This window comes from Thamnophis elegans, chromosome 7 (assembly GCF_009769535.1).
Source record: "Thamnophis elegans isolate rThaEle1 chromosome 7, rThaEle1.pri, whole genome shotgun sequence".
NCBI lineage: Eukaryota > Metazoa > Chordata > Lepidosauria > Squamata > Colubridae > Thamnophis > Thamnophis elegans.
Genome location: NC_045547.1, coordinates 44,865,273 through 44,891,879, shown reverse-complemented (window position 1 = coordinate 44,891,879; position 26,607 = coordinate 44,865,273). Strand labels below are relative to the sequence as shown.

The 26,607-nt window shown below is 36.4% G+C and overlaps 1 protein-coding gene across 1 annotated transcript; it reads right to left on the bottom strand.

Moving 5' to 3' along the window:
* E2F7 (E2F transcription factor 7) lies at nucleotides 1–23,237 on the bottom strand. The gene is made up of 13 exons (XM_032220643.1): nucleotides 23,062–23,237; nucleotides 22,409–22,501; nucleotides 17,221–17,499; nucleotides 15,409–15,577; nucleotides 10,305–10,592; nucleotides 9,455–9,613; nucleotides 8,678–8,815; nucleotides 7,656–7,850; nucleotides 6,432–6,498; nucleotides 5,173–5,677; nucleotides 4,601–4,841; nucleotides 3,763–4,187; nucleotides 1–2,956 (listed from the first exon to the last, which is right to left on the bottom strand). The coding sequence occupies exons 1-13, from the start codon at nucleotides 23,071–23,073 to the stop codon at nucleotides 2,780–2,782; spliced, it is 2,748 nt and encodes a 915-aa protein (XP_032076534.1). The 5' UTR covers nucleotides 23,074–23,237; the 3' UTR covers nucleotides 1–2,779.
* Between the last annotated feature and the right edge of the window lie 3,370 nt (nucleotides 23,238–26,607).

The window sequence follows — 26,607 nt, the reverse complement described above, 5'->3', positions numbered from 1 at the left end:
TATTATAAAGATTAGTTCTATAACCGAAAGTATAAAAATATGCTCCCCCAACAAGAGTGTGTGTTTTTAATAGTCTTATATGCGGAGTGTAGCAAGGAACCTAAGAGGGAAGTAATTTCTGTTCAATGAACGAAATCCATAAGCAGTTGTAAAGTTAATATCAAGATAATAAACTAGCAGTGCAATGTTAGAAACATAAAGCAGCTTTACATTATAAAACACACACACGGCTTTTAAATACAGGAATAGCACCTTTTACATAAGTTGAGAAATGTAAACGTGGTATGTAGATTCAAGTATATAAGTTGTACATACCCTCCCTCCCTCCACATCAAACCCTTGTGTACCAGAACATGGTTTTAAAAGCCCTGAAATCCTGTATGGAATTTAGTGCTGTGTGCATCCCCTTGAATCAGTCTTAAGCTATGGAGCCCTTTATTTTGAAGTAGTTTTGCCATAGCTTTATGGGAATAGTTATTGCAATCATAATCATCTCAGCATCCTATTAAGCAAGTCACCAAGCTGCATTCCTGCATTTCCGCTTAAAAGTTAATCTTGCCAACCCCTTTGATAAAAGGAAGCCTCAATGTACATTTCACCTTCCACTATTAACCTGGCTCCTGCTTTTGCTCACGATATATGAAAATCTTCAACCTCCTTATTAGACCGAACTGATAGGAACTACAAGACCAGCAGCGATTGTGTGACTGGTACACTTAGGAGAATTAAACAGTTCAAATGCAGAGGAATTTCCTATCTTTTCCTAGGAAATGATGCACTTTACTTGTTCAAATGTTCATGGCAGCATTTCACAGGCGTTTAGGCCCCCAGATCATTCTATTTGCAGCCAAGAGTATTGTGAAGCTGGATGTTTTGAATAAATATATTAACTGAAAGAAGCTGTGCCAGTGAAATTATTCCACTTTCAGTTTCCCTATTTAATGAGTTTAACATAACCAACTTGTCCAAGAAGCAGGAAACATGAAGGTATAGTCAATTATGAAACAAAATAAAACAAACACATGGACTTTTTATCTGAGAGCTTTAACCCACCTTTAGTCTTTCTCTGTACTGAAAGACTCATAAAGAACAGGGGTACTGCATAGTTTATCTGCTAAGAGCAAGTCTATTTTGAGTTGTCTCCTGCTGCAGTAACTGGAAAAAATCATTCCATTGGGCCATATTTGAATGCACACATATGTACCGGAATAAAGGCACATAAACCTGCAATTTCTGTAGTGTAAAGTATTTTTAAAATTAATAAATCTCCCAAAATGATTTTACTGTTGAGATTTAAGAAATGTAAATCATATCAAATACCTTCCATGTAAGGTTCTTACTGATTTAATGTAATAGGAAGTTATTATATTCTCAATTTCAGCTCCACTAAAACTGTTCATCTTTAACGTTCTTTTGGTAACATACTCCATTATTCAAAATTAAACACACTAAAGCCATAATTCCTCCTAAAACTTAATGAAATGGTAGATCAGAAAATGTGTCTGACCTTAAGAAACATACATCGTGAATTCAAAGTCATTCTAGGTTAAAAAAATGCCATTTACTTGATTATAAACTCAAAAGTAACATGATAATTTTTAAAATCCAGTATCTGTGCCATGTAAAGTATTTTAATCTATTAAATTTTTGAATACTATAGTAATTACTTTGTGAATATGAATTGCCCTCGTGTCAATTTCATAAACCTGCAGACTGCAAATTTTTTCTTCTGTTAATTAAAAAAATGGTACATTGATTAATTTAACTCATATTTAGGCTGCAGGTCTTCCATCTCCTACATATGTTCCTTCTGACCTCAATGGTCGCTCATGCCATAAATACTGTGCTTAAAATGTTTCTGAATGAACATTTAGGAGTATTAATTGTGGAAATCATACAGCTATACAATACAGTCACATTAGTCAAAGATAATTCTTTCAGTTCCTTTGGCAGATTTGCAGTTAAGATGAGCTCTGTGTAATGCTGTAAAGAAGTCGTGGCTCAAGAATTGCAGCTCCCTCCCTGGAAACTAGGGAAGAGCTACAGTTTACTGTAAACATTTTAGAGGCTGGTGATTCTTGAAACAACGTTTTTGCCTCTACAATTTTAGGAAAAAAGTTTTTGTGACAATTACTAAGAACCTGAACATTTTGTGCAGGAAAAAAGCACAAGAAAAACTACAAAGTTCATTAATACAAAAATAAGTTCACAGTTATTTTGGCCTTAAAGTAATTTATGTGAATACATTCGTTCATTACTGTAAATTAGGCTTTTTCTTAACAAGTGCAGGAAAAAGTGTACATCTGTTAGTCACATTCAAGCACTCTGCAAGTCTGCTTTGAAGTTACAAATGTAACTTGATTAAACCAGTCTCAGCAGACTATGCGGTTTCTTGCTTCCCTTTCAGCCAAACCCCCTCAACACAGGATAAATAGAACCCTTGTAAAGAGTGCCCCACTATTTAAGTGCTAGCCAGCCCCTCCCCCCTCCAAAGTTTTGGACTTTGGATCACAGTTAAACTTGTTCATCTCTTTGATACTTTTTTTTTCAACCCTGGAATTAAAATGTTTGTATCTGCATAATTAGAATTCTAATCAATTTACAAAATTGATACCCTAGTTGGGTATCCATGGAGAAACAATAGCAAATGCACAGTGGACAAATGTACCTATGGAACAATATTCAACACATTTTCTCTTTTTAATGCAATAATTGGTTATTTTCTCTGTAATAAGCAGAGAAATTTTCTTAGCTACCCATATTGCAGTAATGGGCTGCATTAATCAGAGCTTTTGCTGGAGATTTCTAATCTTCTTTGAACAGAACTTGATGTTCTGCTCTGGTTGCCTTCATTTTTCCGCCATATAATAGGATCTTCTAGACTTCCAGGTGTCTTGAACAATGTTTCTTGAGTTGTTGGACGCATATTCTTAGGAGTTAGTGGAGTTGTAGAAGGCTATGCACAAAATGAGACAGTACAATTTAATAAATATTTTATACATCGTCTCATTCCTACTCAACAAAACATTTAATATTGTAAGACAAATATTAGCATTGTAAGAAATGCTCAGTCCTATACTAATGAATGTAATGCTGATTTGTTAGACTTGAAACAATTGAACAAAACTCTTACTTGAGAAATTGATTTGAGAGACCATACTCTGGTGATAGAACATCTTCAAAGACCACTATTTGAAGCTCTTGTGTTAACGATATTAATAAAAACATTTCCATTGAACAACTGCAAAAGGCCACAGTGCTTGGGTCCACCAATATATTATGACATCCTAAGATTCTTGGGAAGAACTACATCCATATGAAGCCCAACACCACCCAAAGAACTGGCAGCTATGATTTCAGTGTTGTAAATAGATAATGGTAGACGGATAAAATGCCAAATCCTATCTAAACATGTAGCTGCTTGTGCAATCAACCATAATAATGTAAGAATGTCCTCAGCAGGGTGGATATATGTGCACTACAGAATGCATGGATCTAAAAATGAAATATTTCAAATATATACAACTAAGTTCAAGTTTTGGTCTTCATATATGAGTAATCACCTGAATGGAGGCCTTGTAATCAAAAACTTATTTATAACATAACAAAATACTTAGCAATAACTTTATAAACTTTAGGTGGCAGATATGTACCACAATTTTGGAAATAAAAGTAGCTAGCTTAAGTAGAATTGATGTAATTCTATTCAATCTTCTTGTGAATATTTCCTCCTTGCTTTAGAATAATAATTCCCCTTCTTACCTGTGGTAGATTGAGAAGGGTGACTGGATGTCCCATGCAAATTGATGAGTCTGTTTTAACGGAGTTGCAAGCAGATCCAAGGAGAGGATTCAGATGTACAGCTGAATGAAACTGCTGGTGTGGCTCCAATGTAGGTAACTGTGATGAATTTGGAGTTAGCACAGTAGGGGTCCCAATGAAAACAGGAGTTGTAGAAGTCAAGCCAGGCATACTAAAATTCATGCAAGTGACATTTGGGAAAGAGGCAGACGATGAAGAATGAAGTTGGCTTGTTCCTGCTGAGGAATAGATTAGAGGGAATGGTGCCAATGCAGTAGATGGAACCATCATACAGGGAACATTAAGTGAAGACAAGCGGCTTGAAGGTACGCTGACAGGAGCAGGGGCTTGGTTGGTAGGAAACAGGAAATTTAAACCATTTAATCCTAAAATAAAAGAAAGAAAGAAAAAGATACCAAATACAGCAAAATCCTGTCTTCTCAAGGATAAAGACAAAAGAGCAATGACCTGTAAATTTTCGCATTCAACACGTTGAGCTCAAAATACCATTTGAACTTCACTGAATATCACTGGATGTGTTTGAGCCTTCTCAGAAATAACATAGAGCTTCAGGCATGGTTGTACCACAATTAGAACACTCCTGGAAGCGTTACGCTGAAATGTATCAAGACATTAAGTTATATATCTGCCATATTATGTATCTATCTGGACTTTTATCATTTTTTTAAAAGGGTTGATGGCATTTTATTGAAAATCTCTCTAGGAATTCATGGCTGTTGTGAAAATATATTTTATCTAAATGCCACATTAACATGCATGTTTTTAGTTTAGCCCTTACCAGCTGCAGGCTGTACGTAGAGATACTGTGGTAAAAAAGACGGTTTGCTATTTTCCTGAGAGGTTTGTTCCTTTTCTTTCAAGTTTTCTTTTACATTTTTATTCCTATGTGATTCTTCATGGTTCTGGGTTTCTGTTATGACAGTTTCCAGAATTTCAGAAGTCCCTGATTCGAACTGAAGGCCTTTCTGCTGGTCACGGGAGCTGCAGTTATTGTTTGCGTCAGCTGGCTGAATGGTTTTCTAAAAAGAAAAGGAACACAACCAACCTTATCTTGGGATAAACATTATTGTGTGAGATTCTGGCACAAATACTCTGGATCTAGTTGTGAAAGGCTAAACTGTTCCTTTTGGAGTCTTTCTCCTTAACTTTAAGGAATGATGGACCAGCAGCAGTTAATTCATAGAACATGCAGAAAGGAATAAGAGCCAATATTCCCTTTCTAAATAAATAAACAGCAAGACAACTGTGTGATATATGAGGGAGATGGAATATACTATTTCATAAATACAACAGCTGTTCTTTTGAATGACTCCATGAATTAGTTTTCTACAGCTTCTGAATTTCTCTCACCTTGGATACTACTAATGAAATGGGACCATCACTCTGCTCCAGGCTTTGTCTTTTGGCTATAGGTGCCTCTTCAGATGGAGCTGCAGTGGGAGGTACACACTTCTGGGAACTCCGCTTGCGAAAGTTAACTGGAGATTTTGTGGTTTCTAATGAGCAGGGGGAAATGTGGCCACCTGTGTCTTCACTTCTTTTTTCTGGCAAATTTTCCCGTGGTTGACTTTCATGAAGTTTCCCACACAGCATATAAAGGGATGCAGATGGCAAGTAAACAAAAGGTTGGCTGGGGAGTGCATTGGTTTCCCCAGTCTCAGTTTTGCAAGCTGACACAGCAGAAGATGGTATGTTTTGATTGTTTATTCCATTTGGTAAAGACCGATGTGATGCGTCTGAGTTGGTCTTTTCAGGAAAGCAAGGGAAGACATTAGCACAATAGTCTGAATCTTCTGGAACAGGAAAAACCGAGAAGGAAGAAATGATGCCCAGATTTCTTGCTGCTTCAATACTTCTATTAGAAAGATGAAGGAAAATTGAAATGTGTTTGAATATTAGTCACTCAGGTTGGTAGTTAGGCTGTTGGTCTGAGCTTTGAACTTGGCAATTTGGTTGCAAACGTTTTGGACCATTGTCACAATTCAAAACACACTGACAATGTTTCCTTGAATGGTGATGAAATGTTTGCAACCAAATTGCCAAGCTTGGAGCTCAAACCAACAGCCTAAATGAAAGAAAATAATTAACCAAATTAAAGTATTCCCATTCTAACATCATCTTTGTTAAACAGCTTTGGATGCAACCCAAATATCTAGAGGTTTTAGATAAACGAGACTATTTCATTTAGTTTATGATGGGAAAAAGATATGAGGAACTGAAAGAGATTCAGATAAGTGGCATTTAAGCAATAGAATTGGGCCTGAAAAAGGCCTCTGGTAAATTGCAGACACAATGTGAATTAATATACCTACTAGTAGAACAAATCAATTCTTTCACACAATGTTTAATCACCCTAATTAAAAATAGCCCATTCATGCATTACATCTTTATGTAATTGACATGGTTTCTATATATCATAAATATAGTTAGAAATAAAATATTCTAGGAGTTCATTTCATTCTAAAGACATTTTATGTTTTAATATATAGCTACAGTACTCCAATGCTCCATCAAACAGATACCTGCCCTTTCCACAGTAAATTATAAACAAGCTTAAAACAGAATGTTATTTTTTTTTAATAAGACATCAGATTTGAATTTCTATGTACCTTTTGTTATCTTCCAAATTCTGGCAGCAAACAGATGCTAGGTTTATCATTTTGGAACAGTAATCATCTAAGGAAAATCAAATCAATTATCAATGTATGACTGTAATACAGAGTTTTTACATCTATCTATCTATCTATCTATCTATCTATCTATCTATCTATCTATCTATCTATCTATCTATCTATCATCATCATCTCTCTCTTAATCTAACCTAATCTATGCCTTTTTTAGATGAACATGGGGAACATATAGGATTAATTGGAAAGTCAGAGAAAAAACACCTCACAATCTCTTTGGTGAACTGTCACTAAGGATCTAGAATACACACAGACACACACATGTATGTATGTATGTATGTATGTATGTATGTATGTATGTAAGTAATGTATATATATATTCAAGATTTGTGTTTATAATGCGCATTCAAGAATGCAAATATACCCATAAAACACTTCCACATTTGATCCACTTGACTTTTTGTAATTTAGGAAAAATGTTTTAATTTAAGAAATTTCAGATTCCTGCATCTATTTTATTTTCAGGAATGTCTCTGGACTCTGAATAGCTGTTTACAAAATAGAAATAGTAATTGATAACGCCATGTTTTATTTGGAAATATGTCCAGTAACTTGAAAAAAGGACAGAGGTATCAAAAGATAGGGTATAGAATTGCAAAAGGCGAGATGTACTATTAATAATATGTTAAGGTAAGATACATCTGGTTATGTTACTCAGGTCATACATTTTGGAACCAACCAAGTATTTTATGACATGCCCTGAAAATTTCCATTTGTCCATTAGGACTCCAAACTTGCAAATCATTGTTGTAGTCTTTATGTCATTCTTATTGTCATTCTTTATCCTTCTTTTGAAATTTCAAGATTCGATTTCTAGATAGTTTCTGTCCCTTTTCACAATCACCACTCCATTTCTAGATCAGTATTCATTGATCAAATTTGTATGCTGCTATAATCTGCAAATATAGATATATTGTTCAATTATCTGATCCTTTGCTTACAATTTCATATGCTGACAATTTAAAACGTTAAGCTTAGGTTTACTAAATATCTAGAGAATCCTGAGCTATAAATATTCTGTTTATTAATTAGTAATCTAATGTTAGTTTATAGACAGAAACTGTGTTACACAAAAGTAAACACACAAACATTTAACTATTAATCGAAAGCTATTAGAAGAGCTAAAATGCTTTCCCCAATATTTACCTTGTCTCTCTTTGTGTGGGCTGCTTGGTTCAGAACTAACTTTCCTCTTGACCATTTCAGAAGACTGAGGAATGCTAAAAGAAGCATGGCGTGACATTCGGTCTTTTCTATTAGAGCAAGCTTGATGTGGAATACGGGTTGGTCTTTTCACTTCAGTAAGAGTAGCAAATGTTCGAACTTCCATTTTTATATCATCTAAACAAATACACTCATGTTAAATTTATTACTCAAAGGACAACTACTTTATTATCTACTAGACCATGAGTCCTATAGCAAAATATATTGTGTTTCCCCAAAAATAAGACAGGATCTTATTTTCTTTTGGACCCTGAAATAAGCACTTGACCTTATTTTTGGCAGTCTTATTTTTGAGGCGGCGAGCGTGGTCATCTCATGGCTGCTGCTGTGTTGCAATATTTTTGGGAAGGGCTTATTCCAGGGGAGGGCTTATTTTAGCGCATGCGCTCAAAAGCCCAATGGGGCTTATTATCCGGGGAGGTCTTATTTTCGGGGAAACAGGGTAGCTGCTTTATTGCTTATTCTGCTACATTTTCTTCAAGGGAAAAAATGAACTCCCCCACCCCCTTTTAACAGTCTTCTTATCATAATTCATAGTTCTGCTTACTATTTGCTCATCATATATAATAATAAAATTACTCTTTGACTTGCTTCAGATATATCATTGACATGTTAGCAACTTGTTTAATAGAAGTATATTTACTGAACAGTGCATGTACATCATCTCTCCATATCTACTGTCTGTCTCATTTAGAGCTTTCCATGTTAAATATGTTCACAAATTATTCACCCTCATGTAGCCTTGGCACATCACATGGACACTAAGCCATTCAAATTAATAGATACTTGGCAAAAAACAAAATCATGTTTTTCTATCACTGTATAATGCCAATTGAAATTTTTACAGGTTTCTCTGGATATCATCAATTTTCTTCATAAATCCAATAACTGATGTAAGTTTATATGAGAAATGACTTGTTGGTAATGCAAAAATAGAAAAGTACCATTATTTCCAGTGAATTCTACAGGCCCAATCCATTTGAAGGCTGGTTTACGACCTCTTTCTTCTGTTACATGCACTTTCTTGATCAGCCCAAGACTTGTCAAGACATTAGCGATATCATACAGTCTTCTTACCTTTGCTGAAAGGAAAACAGCTTTAGTTCAAATGTAGTGAACTATATGTCCTCATTTGTTACATATAAATGTAACAAATTAGAAAAAGCGGCTAAGCTAAAATTATGGGGAATTGGCACAAAGTAAAATGTCCTGCAAAATGTTGAGGGTCATTTGAATGAATAAATAAGTGGATAGAATCTAAAAAAAAACCCCAATATGGTATATATTAAAGGATATTATCAGTGAGTAATGGCAGATATTTTCAGACTTAACCTCTGTACGTTTTTTTTTAGTTTTATTGACAACAAATTAGAAGCACAGCATTTTACAAGGATATAAAGCTAGTATTTCAACTAATACTAGTTTTTATTTTTAACATTGATTTTGATCAAGCAAGACTGTACACTATTTGAAATGTGTTAGTATCTTAGTATCTGACAAGAGATGCCATATTTATTTTGTGATCTCATTTCAGTAAATATCACAAGAATTTATTGTACTTAACAAAGTTCAAAAGAGGTTTTCTGGTATTTGTACATTATACTTATTTTCAAATTGAAATGGCTCCAAAGATTTTTAAAAATTATATATGTTCTCCAGTTCTGCCAATAAAACCTTTGTTTGCTGATTCAGAACATTCATTCCCCAGAAGTGATTCTTACTTTTAAACTTGCTGTGATCAGCAGTATCCTGGCTTTCTTCTATTAATATTTTTGCTGCTATGTCAAGAGTAACTATCTTGGTCTTGGAGACAAGGAACAACATGACAAATTTCTGGCTCATAATCCTCAACGACTTGTCCTTTCTGCTGTTTGCAGACGCTGTATTACAAACAAAACCCAAGTCTCAACATGTTACAATATTAACAGCCAAGAAAATATTATGAAGACTTGTGGAAGAAAAAAAAGTGAAAGAAACAAAATCATTGTTGAAAAGCATGTTTTTAATGAGCAGAAAATAATTGCCTATAACAGATGGATAGCTACACTTTAACTATCTCCAGGACAGATGAAAGGATTATAAGATGATATCTTGAATAAGTGAAGTTGGAATGATTATTCATTAGGGAGGTACAATGCTTTGAATCCAAAGCACTCTGTCATTTTCTTACAAATTTCTCAATTCAAACATATCTTTCTCTGTATGACACAAGTACTGTACATGCCTATGAAAAAAAATCTTCATTTCTTGAATGAGGATTTGAAGGTGCCCATACCTATTTAAAAACACCAGTTCTGCTTCAGATGTGAATTGCTGCACTTCCCTATTCTCCATCAATTGTACCAGAACATAGAAGCATGGTTATCAAGTTATGAAGCAATAGCTATATACTGTATGGGTTGCATCTTGAGGACAAAACACAAGAGTTGTTTGACATGTGATTGACCACTTGAATCTAAAAAAAATGATCATTTGAATCTAACAATTTATGTAAAAATGTAAAATAGAATAATACAGCATGTCTTCTTACATACATTTTTAAAACATTGCCAGTTCTCTTCCTTAACTTACCAGATGGACAATCTGTCTCTGAGAAGTCAAGCAACTGTCGATCTTGGAAATCTACAAAGCTCTCTTTTTTGTGTTCTCCAAATCTACACTCAAAGTCAAGTTCTTTCTGCTGGAAAGAAGTCATGAGTTCTTCATATTTTTGAAGCTCTCCTATTTCTTGAAGTTTTTTCAGAGTCTGGCTCAAACTGTGGCGACCATGCCAACAATACTGATTCTTAGCCACTCGGCTAACAAGATCAAGAGATTCCAGGACATTCACTATATCATAAATCCGCCTGCGTTCGACTCCTAGGTGTAGGAAACCAAAGCATAAGACAGAGAATGTAAACAAGAAATTTTAGCAATAAAATTTTTGAGGGGAAAGACAAATGATGGAGTTTTACTTCTAAATGCAGGGATCCCAATTTTTTGTTCTTAGCATTCACTACTTCTATATGTAAGGACTAACAGAAATGTTGCAATTTTGATGAGACTGTAATTGCAATAAGTATAATCTTTATTGTCATTGCACTTAAATACAAGATAAAAAATATGGTAATGTGATAGAAACACTTTAGGAACAATTTGTGGCAGTATAAATTTTAAAAAATACTGTTAACTATTCCGCACTACTCAACAGAATGTACAGAAGATGCATTAGAAGACCTATTGATCATAAATTGTCCCCATGCCACTAATACCAATTGCAAGAGAAAGCTACAGTAAATTCTAGATTATGCCTTCATATTACAGTGGCATTTTGATTTCTCCTGCCCAGGAATTTTATAAATTCAGAAGATCTGGCAGTGATGCTATTTATGTCAATAAAGATTTATATCATTAATAAGAAGTGATGGGGAATCAAAAACTGCAGAAGTTAATGCATTTGTGAGGCACATTGTAAGGTAACTATAAATATAAAGGTGCAAAGGCATTAATCTTCCTTAATAATAACCCTGACTGTAATAGAACTTCCTTGTGAGAGGCCATGCACAGGACTGCATTGTAATCAAATGATCAAGATCCCTTTTCATTTAAAGATACTCATTTGCAATTGATCTTATAAGAACAATTCTCTATTGAATGTAATGTGGACAGTTGGTGATGCACTGTCTTTGTTTAAAATATTATATTCTAATATGCTTGTATGAACAAGGAATTATTTATCCATGAACAATACCCTAGAGCTGTCAGATTCCATACCAGCTTCAGCTTATTCACGGGCTAACAATAGGGCTAAAAGTATCTTAGAAGCAACTCATAATTTCTAAGTTCATATATACTGTATATGTATAAATGTAAACACTGAACAGAGTTTAACAATTACTGTGCAGGAAGAATAACAATCCCAAGTCTAAGAGAAAAATAATAACCAAATTGTGCTAGCGCTCTTATTAGGACTGCTTTCGGGAATCTGAATTCGTTCCAGTGATAGGAAATTTTCGAACTCTATTTTTCATTCCAACAGCAAAACTGTCTAATGTGCCTTAGTGAAAAGAGTGTGAGCTCTATGAGATTTATTATAAGAGGATTTAAAATGTTTCAGTCTTGTAAATGCTCATATATTATCCTGCAAACACAAATATACAGATATTTCAAAAAGAATTATGCAAAGTTGAATAATACTGTTAGAGATAAGAAGAATAGCACGATTACATCCAGCAGTAATGAAACTTTAAATGCTATTATTACAAATACAGCAATAGTCCTTGTTCATGACTCGAGTCTTTGAAAAGTTTAAGATGGTTCAGCTTGAAATATATATTGAGATAGGTATTATTATTGAAGTTCATATTGTGTTAATAAAACTAACTGGAAACCAGTAGTGTATTCATTTTCTGAGACACTTGATAACACTAGTAAAACCTTGTTAAACCTTTTAAAAGAAAACACCCCTATTTAGATTACACAAAATACAATAATAGGTTAAAAAAATCCTGATAGTTATGTAGTTATTATCATTTACTATTTTTTTCTTTTTCCTGTTGAATTTTTTCCACTTTTTAAAAAAGTACTCTGAATGGGGCTTTTTTTTTTTTTTTTTGCATTGATGCATTGTATTCTAATTATTCTTGGGTTTCTGTTTCTTCCCTTTTTGTCATTATTTTATAAGTAATGATAATAACAATAAAAAATAATTCAACTTGGAACACATTCCTTTAAACTGTGGTATATAAACTTACTATTTATTCTCCAAGCAAAGATTTACATTTGGAATAAAAACATTCTTTCTCTGTTTCATTATCCATGAGTTGGTTGCATTGATGTGAGTTTGGGGAACTATAAAAAGTGTAAGTTGAGAGATCCACAGTTACTTTGCCTTAACAGCAGATCTGGGGGATATAAGTCTTCACTGAAAATAATTTACTTCTTTTATCATATTTCTTGAGACTTCATTCCTCATTATATTTTTCATTAAACTTCCTACAGAAGAGAAATATCTTTGCTATGCAAAACAACTATTTTAAGGCAATATGCTATACAAAAATGAAACAAAGCATATAATTATGAGGTCAAAGTTACATCAATAGTCTAGTAATACCAGCTCATCTATAAAGACATAGTAGCCAATTTTTGTTTAATGTAGTGGTGTCCTCTTGCTGGATATGACTACACCTCACAGCCAGTAAGGTGTTTCCTATTCAGTCTTGGGTGGCAATATATTTTGTGGAAAACTACCAACCTATCTTTGCCCTTATCATGAGTGTAGGCCCAAACTAGCTTCATATCCCTGTTCAAATATATTCATTCCTTGTCTTTTGCTAGCATTGTATGGGTAATCACTGCTGCCCCTTCTCTCTTCAGTAAACTAAGGGGGATCCTGGAATAGAAGTAGTCCTTGACTTATAACTACAGTTGAACCAAAAATTTTATTGCTACAAAAAGGCTGTTTTTAAAGTGTGTTTTGCCTCATGTTATGATTTTTTGCCAGTTGTTAAGCAAATCACTGCAGCTGTTAAATGAAGCACATGGTTATTCAGTGAATATGGCTTCCCTCATCGACTTTCTTTGCTGAAATTCAAGGTGAGAGGGTTACAAATGGTGATCATATGACCCGACAGTGCAATGGTCATAAGTACATGCCAGTTGCCAAGTGCCCGAATTTTGATCACCTGAACGTGGGCATGTTGCAATGCTCTTAAGTGTGAAAACCTATCATAAGTCACTTTTTTCAGTGCCATTGTAACTTCAAACAGTCATTAAATGAATGGTTATAAGTTAAAGATTACCTTAATTAACAGAAAGCTGCTCTGGGCCAACCTCTAGAACAGTGATGGCAAACCTTTTAGACACTGAGTGCCCAAACTGTGTGCCCACGCATGCACACATATGTGGACATGCACACAAATGCACACATATGCAGACATGCACTCATGGCTGGACATGCGCAGCAGAGACCCGAAGACCAGCTGGCCGGCGGGAGGCAGGGCATCCCAACATCAGCAGTGGGGCAAGAGGTAAGATCTTTTTTTTTTTTCGTGAGCTTCTGTTTCATCGTTTGCAGGGAAACTGAAGCTCACGAAAGAAACGCCAGAGATCTGACCTTGGGCAACTGTGCGCATGCCAGCAGAGAGTGCTGTGTGCCACCTCTGGCACGCATGCCATAGGTTCGCCATCATGGCTCTAGAATATGGAAAAACCAAATATTGAATAGAATACTTTGGTTTCTTCCATACTCTAGAGCAGGGATAGTCAACCTTTTTATACCTACTGCCCACTTTTGTATCTCTGTTAGTAGTAAAATTTTCTAACCCCCCACCGGTTCCACAGTAATGGTGATTTATAAAGTAGGGAAGTAAATTTATTTTATAAATTTTATAAAGCAGAGTTACAGCAAACCCCTACCGCCCACCATGAAAGCTGGAACGCCCACTAGTAGGCGGTAGGGACCAGGTTGACTACCACTGCTCTAGAGTCTGACCAACTGTGTGTGTGGAACTGCTCATGAAATTTCTGGGATATTTCCAAATGATTTCTGAAAACAAGTGTGATCTATAGGCACACTGAGTGCCCTAATTTAATGGGTTCTCACACCTGCAACAGTTGTTGATGTGCCCAAGCCTCAAAGTTATGAGAAAGAGATATTTTCTTGACAAGGGGCTAGTGGCAATATCCTCCAGAAGATCACATCTCTGAGGTAAATGCCAAATCAAGCATGGGCCATGATAACCTGAGATTAGCCCACTGTTGTCATGATGGCTAAGAAGTTCTGACTGGATTATTTAGAGAGAAAGGTAGAAAATCCCCAGAACTTCAGTTACAAAAAACCAACTACAAACCCAGCAATGAATTTAAACAGCTTGGGAAGGGAAGCTGTTGAGAAACAGGCAGGCCAATGCAACAGCATCATTTCAAATTTATCACCCAACTAAACTTTCGCAAGTGGCGACTTGTGGAACTGATCATTTGGTTACAATCAAAAATATCCTGCAGCTCTATTGCAATGATCCCTCTCCCGTCTTAGAATTATACAGAGCAAAATAATTTATTTCATGATTTTATTGAGAAAGAATATTCTGAAGACTAAAGTTTGCATCAAGAAATAGAGATATGAATTGAGTTGGCTTAAAACATGAACCATATGAAATCCCCCCCCCCAAAGGAATTTGCAAGCCCTAAAACTGATGATAAAGTATGTGATTCACATTTTAAAGTGAACCACTCATTTCACATTTTTAAAGTATTAGGTGGGTGGAAATAGTTTGGTTTTAATGCTTGTCTAAATTAGTAGTGCACATATTGATTTCAAAGCATACTACAATTCACACTATATAATGCATGATATTATTATGTGTTGATGTGGAAGGGACGCATTGTGGGCATAAGAGTGAATACATGCCTGTGAAACACCATGAAACAAACTGATCTGATAGAGACTCTTTCAGCTATGATTTTTCCTACTGGAATGCGTTTTTGGATCAATTCCTATGAAGGAATCACTTGGCAGCATTACAAAACAATTCAGCAGCACCTTCTGGGAAAGCTAAATAGAACACATGCAAATTACACAATAGCACAATACACTTAAATAGGGCATATTTACAGCACTACGTCTCATTGTCAATATTAAGTCTATTAGGAACATTCATTTTTGCAATCAACCTTATTTTGCCGGCATACATACCAAGGCTGGAAGCCACTTCATCCAAAGAAATTGTTGTCTTCTCTGCTGATAAAGGGTAACTAGGATAGCGAGCTAAAAATTTTTGGCACAGCAGTCCTAGGCTTTTCTGTTTTCTGCTGGGCCTCTGTTTTTCATATTCATCTGCAGTTCCATCATCTGCAGTATCACACTACAAACAGAGAGAATGGTTCTTTATGGCCATCTGTTACATTATGCTAACACACTCATTATATATAAGCTGTTTACTAAGCATGGATTATTTTCAGTACTAATATATACTATATATACTCTTTAAATATGTACATCTTTTTCTTTAAGGATCTCAGCTTGACATACAGTTTATACAGACTCATTCACATCAGCAACATATTCGTATTTATGTATACGAATATAAGACACACCTTTTTTCCTCTAAAGAGGATGAAAATACCAAATACAGTATTTTTTGCCTCCTGAGGCCCCGCCCCCTTCACCAAAATGGCCGTGCATACTCTTATGGAGGCTTTCAGAGATATCCTGGGGGCTGGGGAGGGCAGAAATGAGAAAAACATGGGCTGTTTTTGCCGCCCCAACCTTCAGCAGTATTCTATAAGCCTCCATAAGGCTATGCATGCATTTCTTTTTGACACCCCCCCCCCGTCCCGTTTTCTCTTTTTTTTGCCCCCCCCCAGTAGCACTCTGCAAGACCCCCCAAGGCTATTCATGCCTTTTATTTGAAAAAAAGAGCCTGTTTTCGCAACAAACAGGCCGTTTGGGGGAGGTTTACAGAATATCTATGAGAAAACCAAGCCTTACTAAGTCAAAGCATTCGGAACTTGAGATTTCCTTCATTTGAACCTGAAAAGATTGTTGCCCATTATTCTAAAAGTGCTTTAGGTCTTTCCTAGGCCTATCTATTGTATTGTCAGGATCATATTTATCTTAGGCTTACAAGATAGTTACTGTATTTTTCGGAGTATAAGACGCACAAAGGTTTTGAAGAGGCAAATTAAAAAACAAAGTTTTTGCACTCTGCAGACCTCCAAAAAATGCCCCCCCCCCTCTTTAAAGGCATGAATAGCCTTAAGGAGGCTTGCAGAGTGCTTCTGGGGGACCACAAAAATGAGCAAAAAATGGCCTGTTTTTCGCAAAAATGGGTCCATTTTTTGTCAAATAAATTGCATACATAGCCTTTAGGAGGCTTATAGAGTGCTCCTGGGGGCTGGGGCAAAATTGAGCAAAACAACAGCCCATTTTTCGCTCATTTCTGTCCTCCCCAGCCTCCAGGAGCCCTCTGCATGGCTCCTAAAAGCTCTCCACGACCATTTTGGTGAAGGGGGCGGGGTTTCGGGAGGCAAAAAAATGCTGTATTCAGTGTATAAGATGCACCCAGATTTTCAACCTCTTTTTTGAGGGAAAAAGGTGAAAAATACGTGATATGCCCCAGCTTTGAATCTTTAATTTCAAAAAATACTCAGATGGCAACAGGTTGTCATTTTCCTGTAGTTTCTTTAACTCAATCACACATATTTCTGGCCCTGTAGTGCTCCCATGAGAGCCCACGAAAAGATAAGATTCCTTTAAGCAGCTGTCAAGAGATACATCAAAAACATGCTAGATACCCCTAAAACACACTTTGCTTGTTTCAGATCTGAATACTGTTTGCTAATAATTTAAATAAACTATACATAACTAAAAAAATTGAATGCAAATGAAGGTTACTGAGATTGTGGATGTTAAACAACAGCTGTTTACACACCTAAAGAGATTTTTATATAATTAAAATAGGTAGCCGTTTAATTGTGACAATTTTCTCTATGGTAGGTGAGTTACCTGTGAGGAATCGGGGAGAACATCGCTAAATTCATTGTTCTCAATTGGTCTGAAGAGTTCTTTTTTCTTTTCCCTGTCCCGCATGTCAGGACTAGCAGCACTAATAAGCATCTTTAGGTTAGCTGTTGGAGTCCATGGATCTGCAAGAGGCTTGTCGGTCAGCTTCACAGGTGTAATTGGGCTTCTCTCAGGAGTACAGTTTTTTTGCTTGGACAAATCAATGGGCTCATTTTTCATGGGAGTCTTTGGGGTCATTCTGGGTCGATCAAATATATTTTCCTGTTAGAAAGAAGGCAGCCAATTAACATATAAATATATAACAAATCCTGGGTTGTACAACACTTCAACTGCACACCAAGAATTACTTGCTCAGGACTCAAGACTATCAATGACTCCTAGCCAAGATGACCAGACATTGCTTTAATATCAAGGGTAGCATACCTCTCAGAAAGGGGGATACTGTGCTCCTGTTCTTCTCATAGACATCTCAATGTCATCTGGCTGACTTTCATAGGAACAAATATGAAATAAGGTAGTTCTAACCATATAAGGCTCTTCAAATAGCTTGCCTTGACTTTTACAGGAAGGAAGAGATTACAATTTGGGAAGGTGATAAGGAACTGATTCAACTTAGACATCAGAACATTTAAATCACAAAAACTAAGAATCATATTTATTATCAGAACAGCACTTTTCTTTATTCATATTGGGAAGGAAGGACTTCAAAGAGCCAAATAGGAGCAAACCACCATTTAGAGTCTTAGACTTTCTAGAGTCTAACAGTGGTTCTCAACCTGTGGGTCGGGACCCCTTTGGGGGTCGAACGACCCTTCCACAGGGGTCACCTGACCATCGGAAAACACATATTTTCAAAAAAATACAGAAAACATAAAATAATTTTATGGTTGAGGGTCACCACAACATGAAGAACTGTATTAAAGGGTCGCGGCATTAGGAAGGTTGAGACCCACTGAGATACAAGATGACCCACGACTTACAACCAGTTAGTGACTTTTTGAAGTTATGTCGAATCTGAAAAAGGGAATTTATAACCCAGATTTGAGGTTCCAATGGTGGGGCCTTCCACAGATACATGACTGATACATGATTGGCCACATTCATGACAATTTGCAGCATCCCATGACAATGTGACCACATTTTGCAACAGTTTGCCAAAAATCAGCACTTCTGGTTTTTAGCAAAACTGCCCCATAGGGAACAACTGTAGCCATCGCTTTACGACTGTCACAAAAAAGATAGTAAAAAACATGTTATATTATGGTTGTATGGATGATGATTGTATGTTAAGGATTACCTGTATATGAAGGCCTATATTTAATAAACAAGGGACTTTATTCAAGCATTGTGTTTGGTCATAAATTGGTTATCAACTAATTTACTGTGATTGAAGTGGTGGGGACCAGAATATTTATAATGAGAGAGCAATGATTAGTCTTTCTAAAATTAATGCCTTCATATTTGAATGAACGGTAAAGATTCAATGATATATTTTTTTATAAGTACTGTTATAGATTAACAGAGAAAAAATATGCGTAGATATCAACAAATCATTCTGATGAAACTCTCTGATGTAGTAGAGACTCATCCTTGCTGTATGTGGCAATCACATATTGCATTATTTAATGTTACTAAATTGTATATTCAGTTTGATCTTAAGGACAGAGATATGTAGAATAATCACTTGATTTGCCACTTTTTCTATCCCTCTTTGTAAGAACTTGCTTTTTCTTTAAAGAGTGCAAATCTTTGGGGAGACATGAATTAGAAGTTCCATTTTTCCTATCCACCTTTTTTGATTCAACTGCTAGCAAGACATCTTAGTTTAGGCTGAGCCTAAGTACTAAATCTTATTTATTAAAAACTCACATTAGTACAAGTGGCAGTTGAAATACAATGGGTTGCACTCAGATTTACATATTTTAAGTACTACTTAAAAGGAGTGGCTTATCCTCCTTCTTGAAATTTAAAACTATTTGTAATTGATATTTTATTACAGACACACAAACACATACACAATTTACCTGTGTTAAATTGCATAACTAAAAGTGTATTTGTAAAATCAAAATAATTACTTTCATCGGTGGAAACCAACTTCAAATATCAAAACAGTAAAACAGTTACGCATCCAGGTTTCAATACTATTGAATCAATAAATCTTACTGAATCAATAAATCAATAAATCCAGAGAGTTCACTGGTTGCCCTCTCCCCTCTTTGGTAGAGCTTTATACTTCCCGCTGCCTTGAGAAAGTTCAAAACATTCTTAAAGATCCATCTCATCCTGAGCACCCTTTTTTTGAACTATTATCACCTGGCAGACAGTACAGGATAATAAAAACAAGGACAAATAGGCTGAAAAACAACTTCTATTCCAGGACAGTAATTATATTGAATTATTCTGTATAGTGCAATATTAATGCAATATCGGGTTTTCAATTCAATTGTGTAGAATGTGCGTTTATGTTTTATTTTTATAGTTATAATGTACACTGAAGATGGCATTTAATTTCGTTGTACAAGGTGCAATGACAATAAAGTAAACTAAAATAAATGCAGAACCCCATGCACAATTTTCATGAAAACATTGGTATTTCCAGTTTGATTTCGTTCAAAGAAACTACTAATTAAAAGTCTTGTTTATCAGAACACCAGGAAGCCTTCATATGTGGTTCGTTAAATTTTACATATAAATTGGAATTTCAACTTGATTTTTTCCAAACAAGCCAGAATCAATTCTCAAATCTTTTGTTACACAGTGCTCTTCCACACAGTTGGTTCCAATACTTTCAAATAAGCAGCACAGCAACAAAAGAATTATAGAAACAAGGAGGAATGTTTAGCAAGTTTATTGAACTTAAAAATCTTACAACTCATAACACTGAACATATTATTGATCTTTGATCCTCTCTATGGAAGAATGGTTAATTAAACTGTGAGAATATACTTCAGTGTCCAGAATAACTTCAGTGTCCAGAATAACTTCAGTCTAAAAACTGATGTACAATTCAATCTTATTGGAAACTATTTCTAGACTACAATTCTGTACATGGATTTGTGCCACACCTCAATTTAATCTGACATATAATCTATATATTATTTGGATTATTTTCCAATGTATTATTGTTTATTTATCATTTGTAGCTTTTTCTCCTTATTCATTTAAATTGCAATAGAGACAAGTCTTAATTAGAAATTGGGTATGAAATATTTATATTTTAAAGTATCTATTAGCCATTAGTTATTTGAGTTTTGTTGGTTATTCACCCATATTCTATTGCTTACAGGTAGTTCTCAATTTATAACCATAACTGTAAGAGAAGAATAGATAGAATGGGAAGGGGGAGGGCAGAGTTAAGCACATCATTAACGTAGAGTCATTACATTGTCAGAAACGGTCTAAGTCCAACCTCCTTTAAATTCCATTGATCTTTATCTGGTTCCAATTTAATACTGAAGTTTAGTTGGCTAGATTCTTGTGTATAGGCTTCAGCAATAAATCTTTTGAACTATATCTTAACATATAATTTGTGCCTGACATAATTAGGACCAGAATTTCCATTGCTAAGCAAGGCAGTTAAGTGAGTCATGCCCGATTTCATTTTTTTTTTGTTGGCCACAGTTAAATCAGTGTAGTTGTTAAATGAATCCTGCAGTCATCAAACAAATCCAGCTTCTTCTACTAATGTTGCTTGTCAGAAGTTGACTGGGAAGGTTGCTAATGGAGATCACACGACTACAGGATACTGTAACTTTTAAATATATGCTGTTTGCCAAGTGCCGAAATTTTTATCACATGACTGTGAGGTATTGTGATGGTTGTAAGTGCAAGATTGTAAGTGTAAGTGTAAGACACTTTTTTCAGTGCTGCTGTAAATTGAGGATTACTTCATATTGCTTTCCCTCACTTCCTTACTATAGTTAATATGTTTTTTTAAACATTTATTTGTATCAGTACTTTTTCCCTTTTTTCTTTAGATATTAAAAATTCAGAATAAAAAACTCAAAATTTTCTGCTCTGCTTTGTTTTCTTTCCTTAACTTTCTTTCTTAACTATAACTTCCTTTATGTTTGCCGAAAGCACCTCTGTAGATTCATTTTATTAAAATTGCCTCCAAATATTGGTCCAAAGATTCATTTTGTTCGTCCCAAATAATGACAAATTAGTGACTGTATTTTAATAATAATAACAATAACAATAAATTAAACTTGCATATTGCCTGATTTCCAACAACTCTGGGAAGCTCATTTACAATGAAAGAAATTATAATAGAACAAATAAAACATAAAAAGCAAAGTTAAAAGATGACCATAGGCTTGGGTGAAGAACCAGATCTTCAGAAAATTTCTGAACAACAGCACAGTGGGGTCTATATGGACTGGAATGGTGGTGGCTCCATTCCAGGTCAGTCACTGTCCTGCCCACAATGGATGACCCACAATGGCCTAATTCACATGTTCCACTTTGTCAGGTTAATTATATGATCTGCTATCAACATTTGGTAGCAAATTATAGCGCTGCATTTTGTATTATTTTTAAAAAATCGGGCATAACAAATTTATTTTACTTAACCCATAACCCTTTGACTCCCTCCCAAAGTACTGAATTTTACTTTACTCAACTATATCACTTCCAGACTTCAAGTGGCCTTTGGAACCTCCCCAAAAGTTTTTTAAAACGTCCTTCCTGGTTGCAATAGTTGTATCATTCCTGCACTATACCACTAGTTATGTTTAGTTAACTCAGTAAGCCCAAACTAAACAAAGAATCTTAGCCTGGAGTAAATTATTTCCTAGCTCCCTAATAGAGCAGAGATGGCAAACTGATTAAAAAAAACATAAGAGCTAATGCCAAGCTGAAATGCATTTTAATAGAAATGCAACAGATAAGCAGTTGCATGATATATGTGGTGGATTACGACTACTCTTCCTTATTTTAATGATAGAGCTAGTTAATAATTTAATATAACAATAATTATCTACAGAATATTGCTGTAAATCCTTTCCTCTAGCTTTGCTGTTGCTGTTTTTTTTCATTTCTGAATGTATCAATCTCAGTACAGTTTGAAACTTTAGAGTACAAGAAAAACAGTTTAAAGAAAGCCTTATCACTGCCAGCAGATTTTAAAGTCAAGAACTCCAGGTTTTGGAATCCAGCTCTGCCTACTTACCTTTTGTGCACTGTCCCCATCTTCGTTTATGTAATCTATCTTGCCATGTCTCGGGCTAATCAGGTCTTTTAGTGTTAAACAATTCAACTCCATCTGTAAATATAAAAGTTGCTCAACCTCTTCAGCATCTTACATCACTCCCCCGCCCAATAAATTTCAGGTCCCGTATCCCACCTCCTCCCGCGAAATTATCCGAGCAAAATTTAGGAGAAGGCGCGCTCCTTTTTATAACAAACCAACCACAAAAAAGTTTTTAACTTTAACCGAACAGGGCCGAGACTGAGCAGCCCTGGCGAATCTGTCACTGACGTTCAGAGTTACGCAGCCGGGATCGGTTACTTTTGGCGCAAAGAACCTGGACGAGGAATCCCGGCTTTGAAAGGAGCGGGATTCCCAAGGACTCACCTCCCCAGATCAAGGCGGGGACAGCCCAGCTCGCCCCCCGAGCCCTGAAGCGGGAGAAGAACTCGTCTCCCGGCTTAACCTCGTTCCCTGGGGCAGCAAAGGCAATTCCCCGCTCTGCGACGAGATGGGAAAGATTGGGGAGGGGGATCAAGGTAAGAGGGCCCCGTAAAAACAACTGCAGAACTTTTCTCTGCAGACCCCCCACTCTCCTTACACACACACACACACACCGGATTGTAAAGCCTTACATTTCTCGACATTCTTTCTCAAAGGGATCCCTGGGTTTCGGGCTCGGCGTCTCCAGGCTCGCTGAGGGGCATCGGAGGTATTCCAATGGGAAGAGGGACCCCGAATCCCACCTGCACTTTCTATCTCTGCCAGCGACTCGCCTCTTCTACCGGCCGCTTCGTTTCTGTCCTGGAGACTCCACTAGGCGCTAAAGCTTCTATTCTGGCGCCTTGGAACATATTTTTACAATCCGACCAATCAGGCGTTGGCAGTGGGGGCGTCCCTCTAACCTTCCCGCCAATCAGCTTAAAGCTCTGCTGGGAGAATTGGCGCTAGACTCGGCGCGCTCTGTCTCAAGGTCCCGCGTCTTAGTCCTGGCAACTTGGGCTGTTTCCCCGCCGCCGCTGCCGCCCTCGCCTCCTCCTCCTCCTCTCCTCCTCCTCCTCCTCTAGGTCTAGAGCAGGGGTCTCCAACCTTGGCAACTTTAAGCCTGGTGGACTTCAACTCCCACAGTTCCCCAGCCAGCAAAGCTTTTTGCCCTGATTTGGTTTCTTAAAATTGCAGTTTGTCTCACTAATTTTCAGAATGGAAGTTGCTTGTTTCATGAAAGATGTAAGACAATGAATTTTGCATTGTAAAAAATAATTGCAATATATTTGAATAGAATCAGATGGTATGATTTAAGGAAGCCATGCAAGAAGTAATGAAAAAAAATCAGCTGAGCGAAGAATCAGAAACCTAAATGGAGCTTTCTGACTTTAAAAGACCCCGTTTTTTCCCCTGGCTGGGGAATTCTGGGAGTTGAAGTCCACCAGACTTAAAGTTGCCAAGGTTGGAGACCCCTGCTCTAGGGTACCTGGGAAGCTCGAGCAGTAATTTAACAGTAAGGAGGGCCGCGCAGCTGCTTTGTTCGCCAGGAGCGGGTAGCTCAAGTCTAGCGCTGAAGAATAGGAGATTGGGGGTGTGGGGGAATGAAGCGCACGGATAGAATTAAGAAACTTGAAACTCCGGGACGCTGTGGCGGCGACCCTCTGGTTTCTCCCTCTGCTGCAGTCTGCTATTTTGCCTTCATTTTTGCGCTTCCTTAAAATCGCTTTGGAAAGTTCAGAAAAAAAGCACGCCCGGACACCTCGCGCTTTGCCAGAGGCAAATAACCCTAAATAAATGGCTAATCTCCTTTACTGACAAGGGATTCCTAAAAGAAGGGAAATTCATGCATATGTTAGTTTCATGGAATGGTGGAGGAGAGCAATAGCATTTAGATTTATGTACTGCCTCATAGTATATTAAAAATTCACAACACTTTTTGGGTCGCTTGCAATGTCAGCATATTGCCCCAACAATCTGGGTTCTCATGCTGAGGGGGGCGGGGGGGGGGGGAGAAGAGAAAATAACCTTGAAAATACACCTATGATTTTATTTCTTATTTTCATACTTATGGGATGCTTCACATGCTACCAAGTTACATTGATTGGAAGAAAAAGGCCATGAGTTATAAGACCAATGATCAGGCTATTGTGTGGGCAAGTTTCATTGGAAAATACTGGTTGTGCTTTCTGGGCACCTGCACATTGCGTGTACTCAAATGACAGAAACTAACCGAACTGCCACAACTGCAAATTAGTTCCCAGTAGTTTTCCAAATGGCCATTCAGTGATTAAGTGACAGATCTGGTTTAGAAACGGTGGGGTAGTGGCCTCACTGAGGAATACAGTAATATGTTTGCTAATCATTTGTATAAGGTGGAAAACGAAGTCTTCAAATAAGTGTGAAGTAATCCCAAAAATTAATTATATGCATATTTTAGAAAATGTATACTGCATGAGGTATCCTGATATTACCAAATTGTCAGATAAGGGCCTATTTCTATAGATTCTATAGGTCATTTAAGATAACGTTTGCTTTCCAACTGTATTGGTAAACCAGACGAGAAACTGTAGGACTTAATGCATCTTAATGACACAAAGTTGAAGACAATTACGCTGTACAATAAATCAAATGTTGAGTCTTAAGTTCAGTAACTGAAAGACATTATAAACCTGAACTATGCCAAGCAGATTAACATTTAATGGCACTTCTTACCCACTTACTTAGGCAAGATTTGTTTTTCTGCCTATGATATGTAGTGGATACGAGATGTCTTACAGCCCCTCTTCCCAACTTTCTGTTTCTTAACTCATTTTCAGTCTCTAACACATACACACACCCTTCATTGGGAATAACTCTGTAAAGTAAATCTCAATATAGTTAACTGGTTCAACTTAAATTTGCAATGGTAGAAACAAATTTTAAAAGTAAAGCCTCATTTATGATTTGATTGATTATGTGCTATCAAGTCATTGTTGACTTTTAGCGACCACATAGATTTTCTTCTTCATGTCAGACCTGTAGTCTGGCCCTAATCTGGTCCTCAGGTCTTCTTTATATATATAAAGAAGCTAGCCATACCCTTACTGGGATTCGAGCCCAGGTTCGAATCCCAGTAAGGGTATGGCTAGCTGATGAGAGCTAAATAGCTTGAAATAGATCTATACTAGTCTCCCTTTATTTATTTATCAGCACAAATAAAAAAAAACACACACACAAACATATATATATATATATAATTTTCTTAATTTATTAATATAGTAATTCCATCTTCAATTAAACAGTGTGTCATCTTTGTAAAATAGTAATCAAGATTTACAGCGATATTCATTACATTAACATCAATTCTATAATATTAAAATAGTAATATTAAATATAATCAGTGGTTGGATTCAAATTTTTTTTTCTAATGGTTCTGTGAGCATGGCTTGGGCATGGCTTGGTAGGCGTGGCAGGGGAAGGACACTGCAAAATCCCCATTCCCTCCCCACTCCTGGGGGAAGGATACTGCAAAATCCTCATTCCCTCTCCACTCCTGGGGGAAAGATACTTCAAAATCTCAATTCACACCCCATTTCAGGGGAGGGATACTGCAAAATCTCCATTCCCTCCCCACCCCACTAACCTGCTTTCCAGCTCTGTTTTCCTGTGCAGGCCAACAAAAGAAGACCCAGCCGATCAGCTGGGACTTGGGAGGCAGCGAATAGATTGGGTGCAGGGCCAGCCAGAGGTGGTATTTGCTGGTTCTCCGAACTACTCAAAATTTCTGCTACTGGTTTGCCAGAAGTAACCAAAGTTTTTGTCCATACTATCATTGTCTCCACTTGTTCACTTTCCAATTTAATACCCAATATGTAGCTGTACATATTCTTTATCAATTTTCCTTCTGTCTCTGTTAATATCTTGTGTAATTCTGTTAGTTCTTTATAAAATCCGTATAGTTTAGCATCTTTCTCATTTCTAGAATGTATTTGCACTTGTGAATACCATGCCATAACAATCCCTTGATCACTCAATTCTTGTTTAGTTTTTTGTTCAAGATACCTTTGTATCTAACATTATTTTCCATGTTAATAACATTTGGGTGAATCAGTGCTTTCATTGTTGAAAGCCAAACTGGTATCCTCAAATAATATTCTCTATTTTTCCCCCCACACTAAGAATAATGCATTCCTAATGTAATCTCTTTGGAAGTAACC

Excerpts from the sequence above, each read along its gene's own strand:
- E2F7 (XM_032220643.1), bottom strand. Across the intron at positions 7,851-8,677 it reads AGAATTCACTGGAAATAATG|ATGATATAAAAATGGAAGTT; the intron begins GTACTTTTCTAT and ends GTATTTGTTTAG. Across the intron at positions 4,842-5,172 it reads TTTCATTAGTAGTATCCAAG|AAAACCATTCAGCCAGCTGA; the intron begins GTGAGAGAAATT and ends TTTTCTTTTTAG.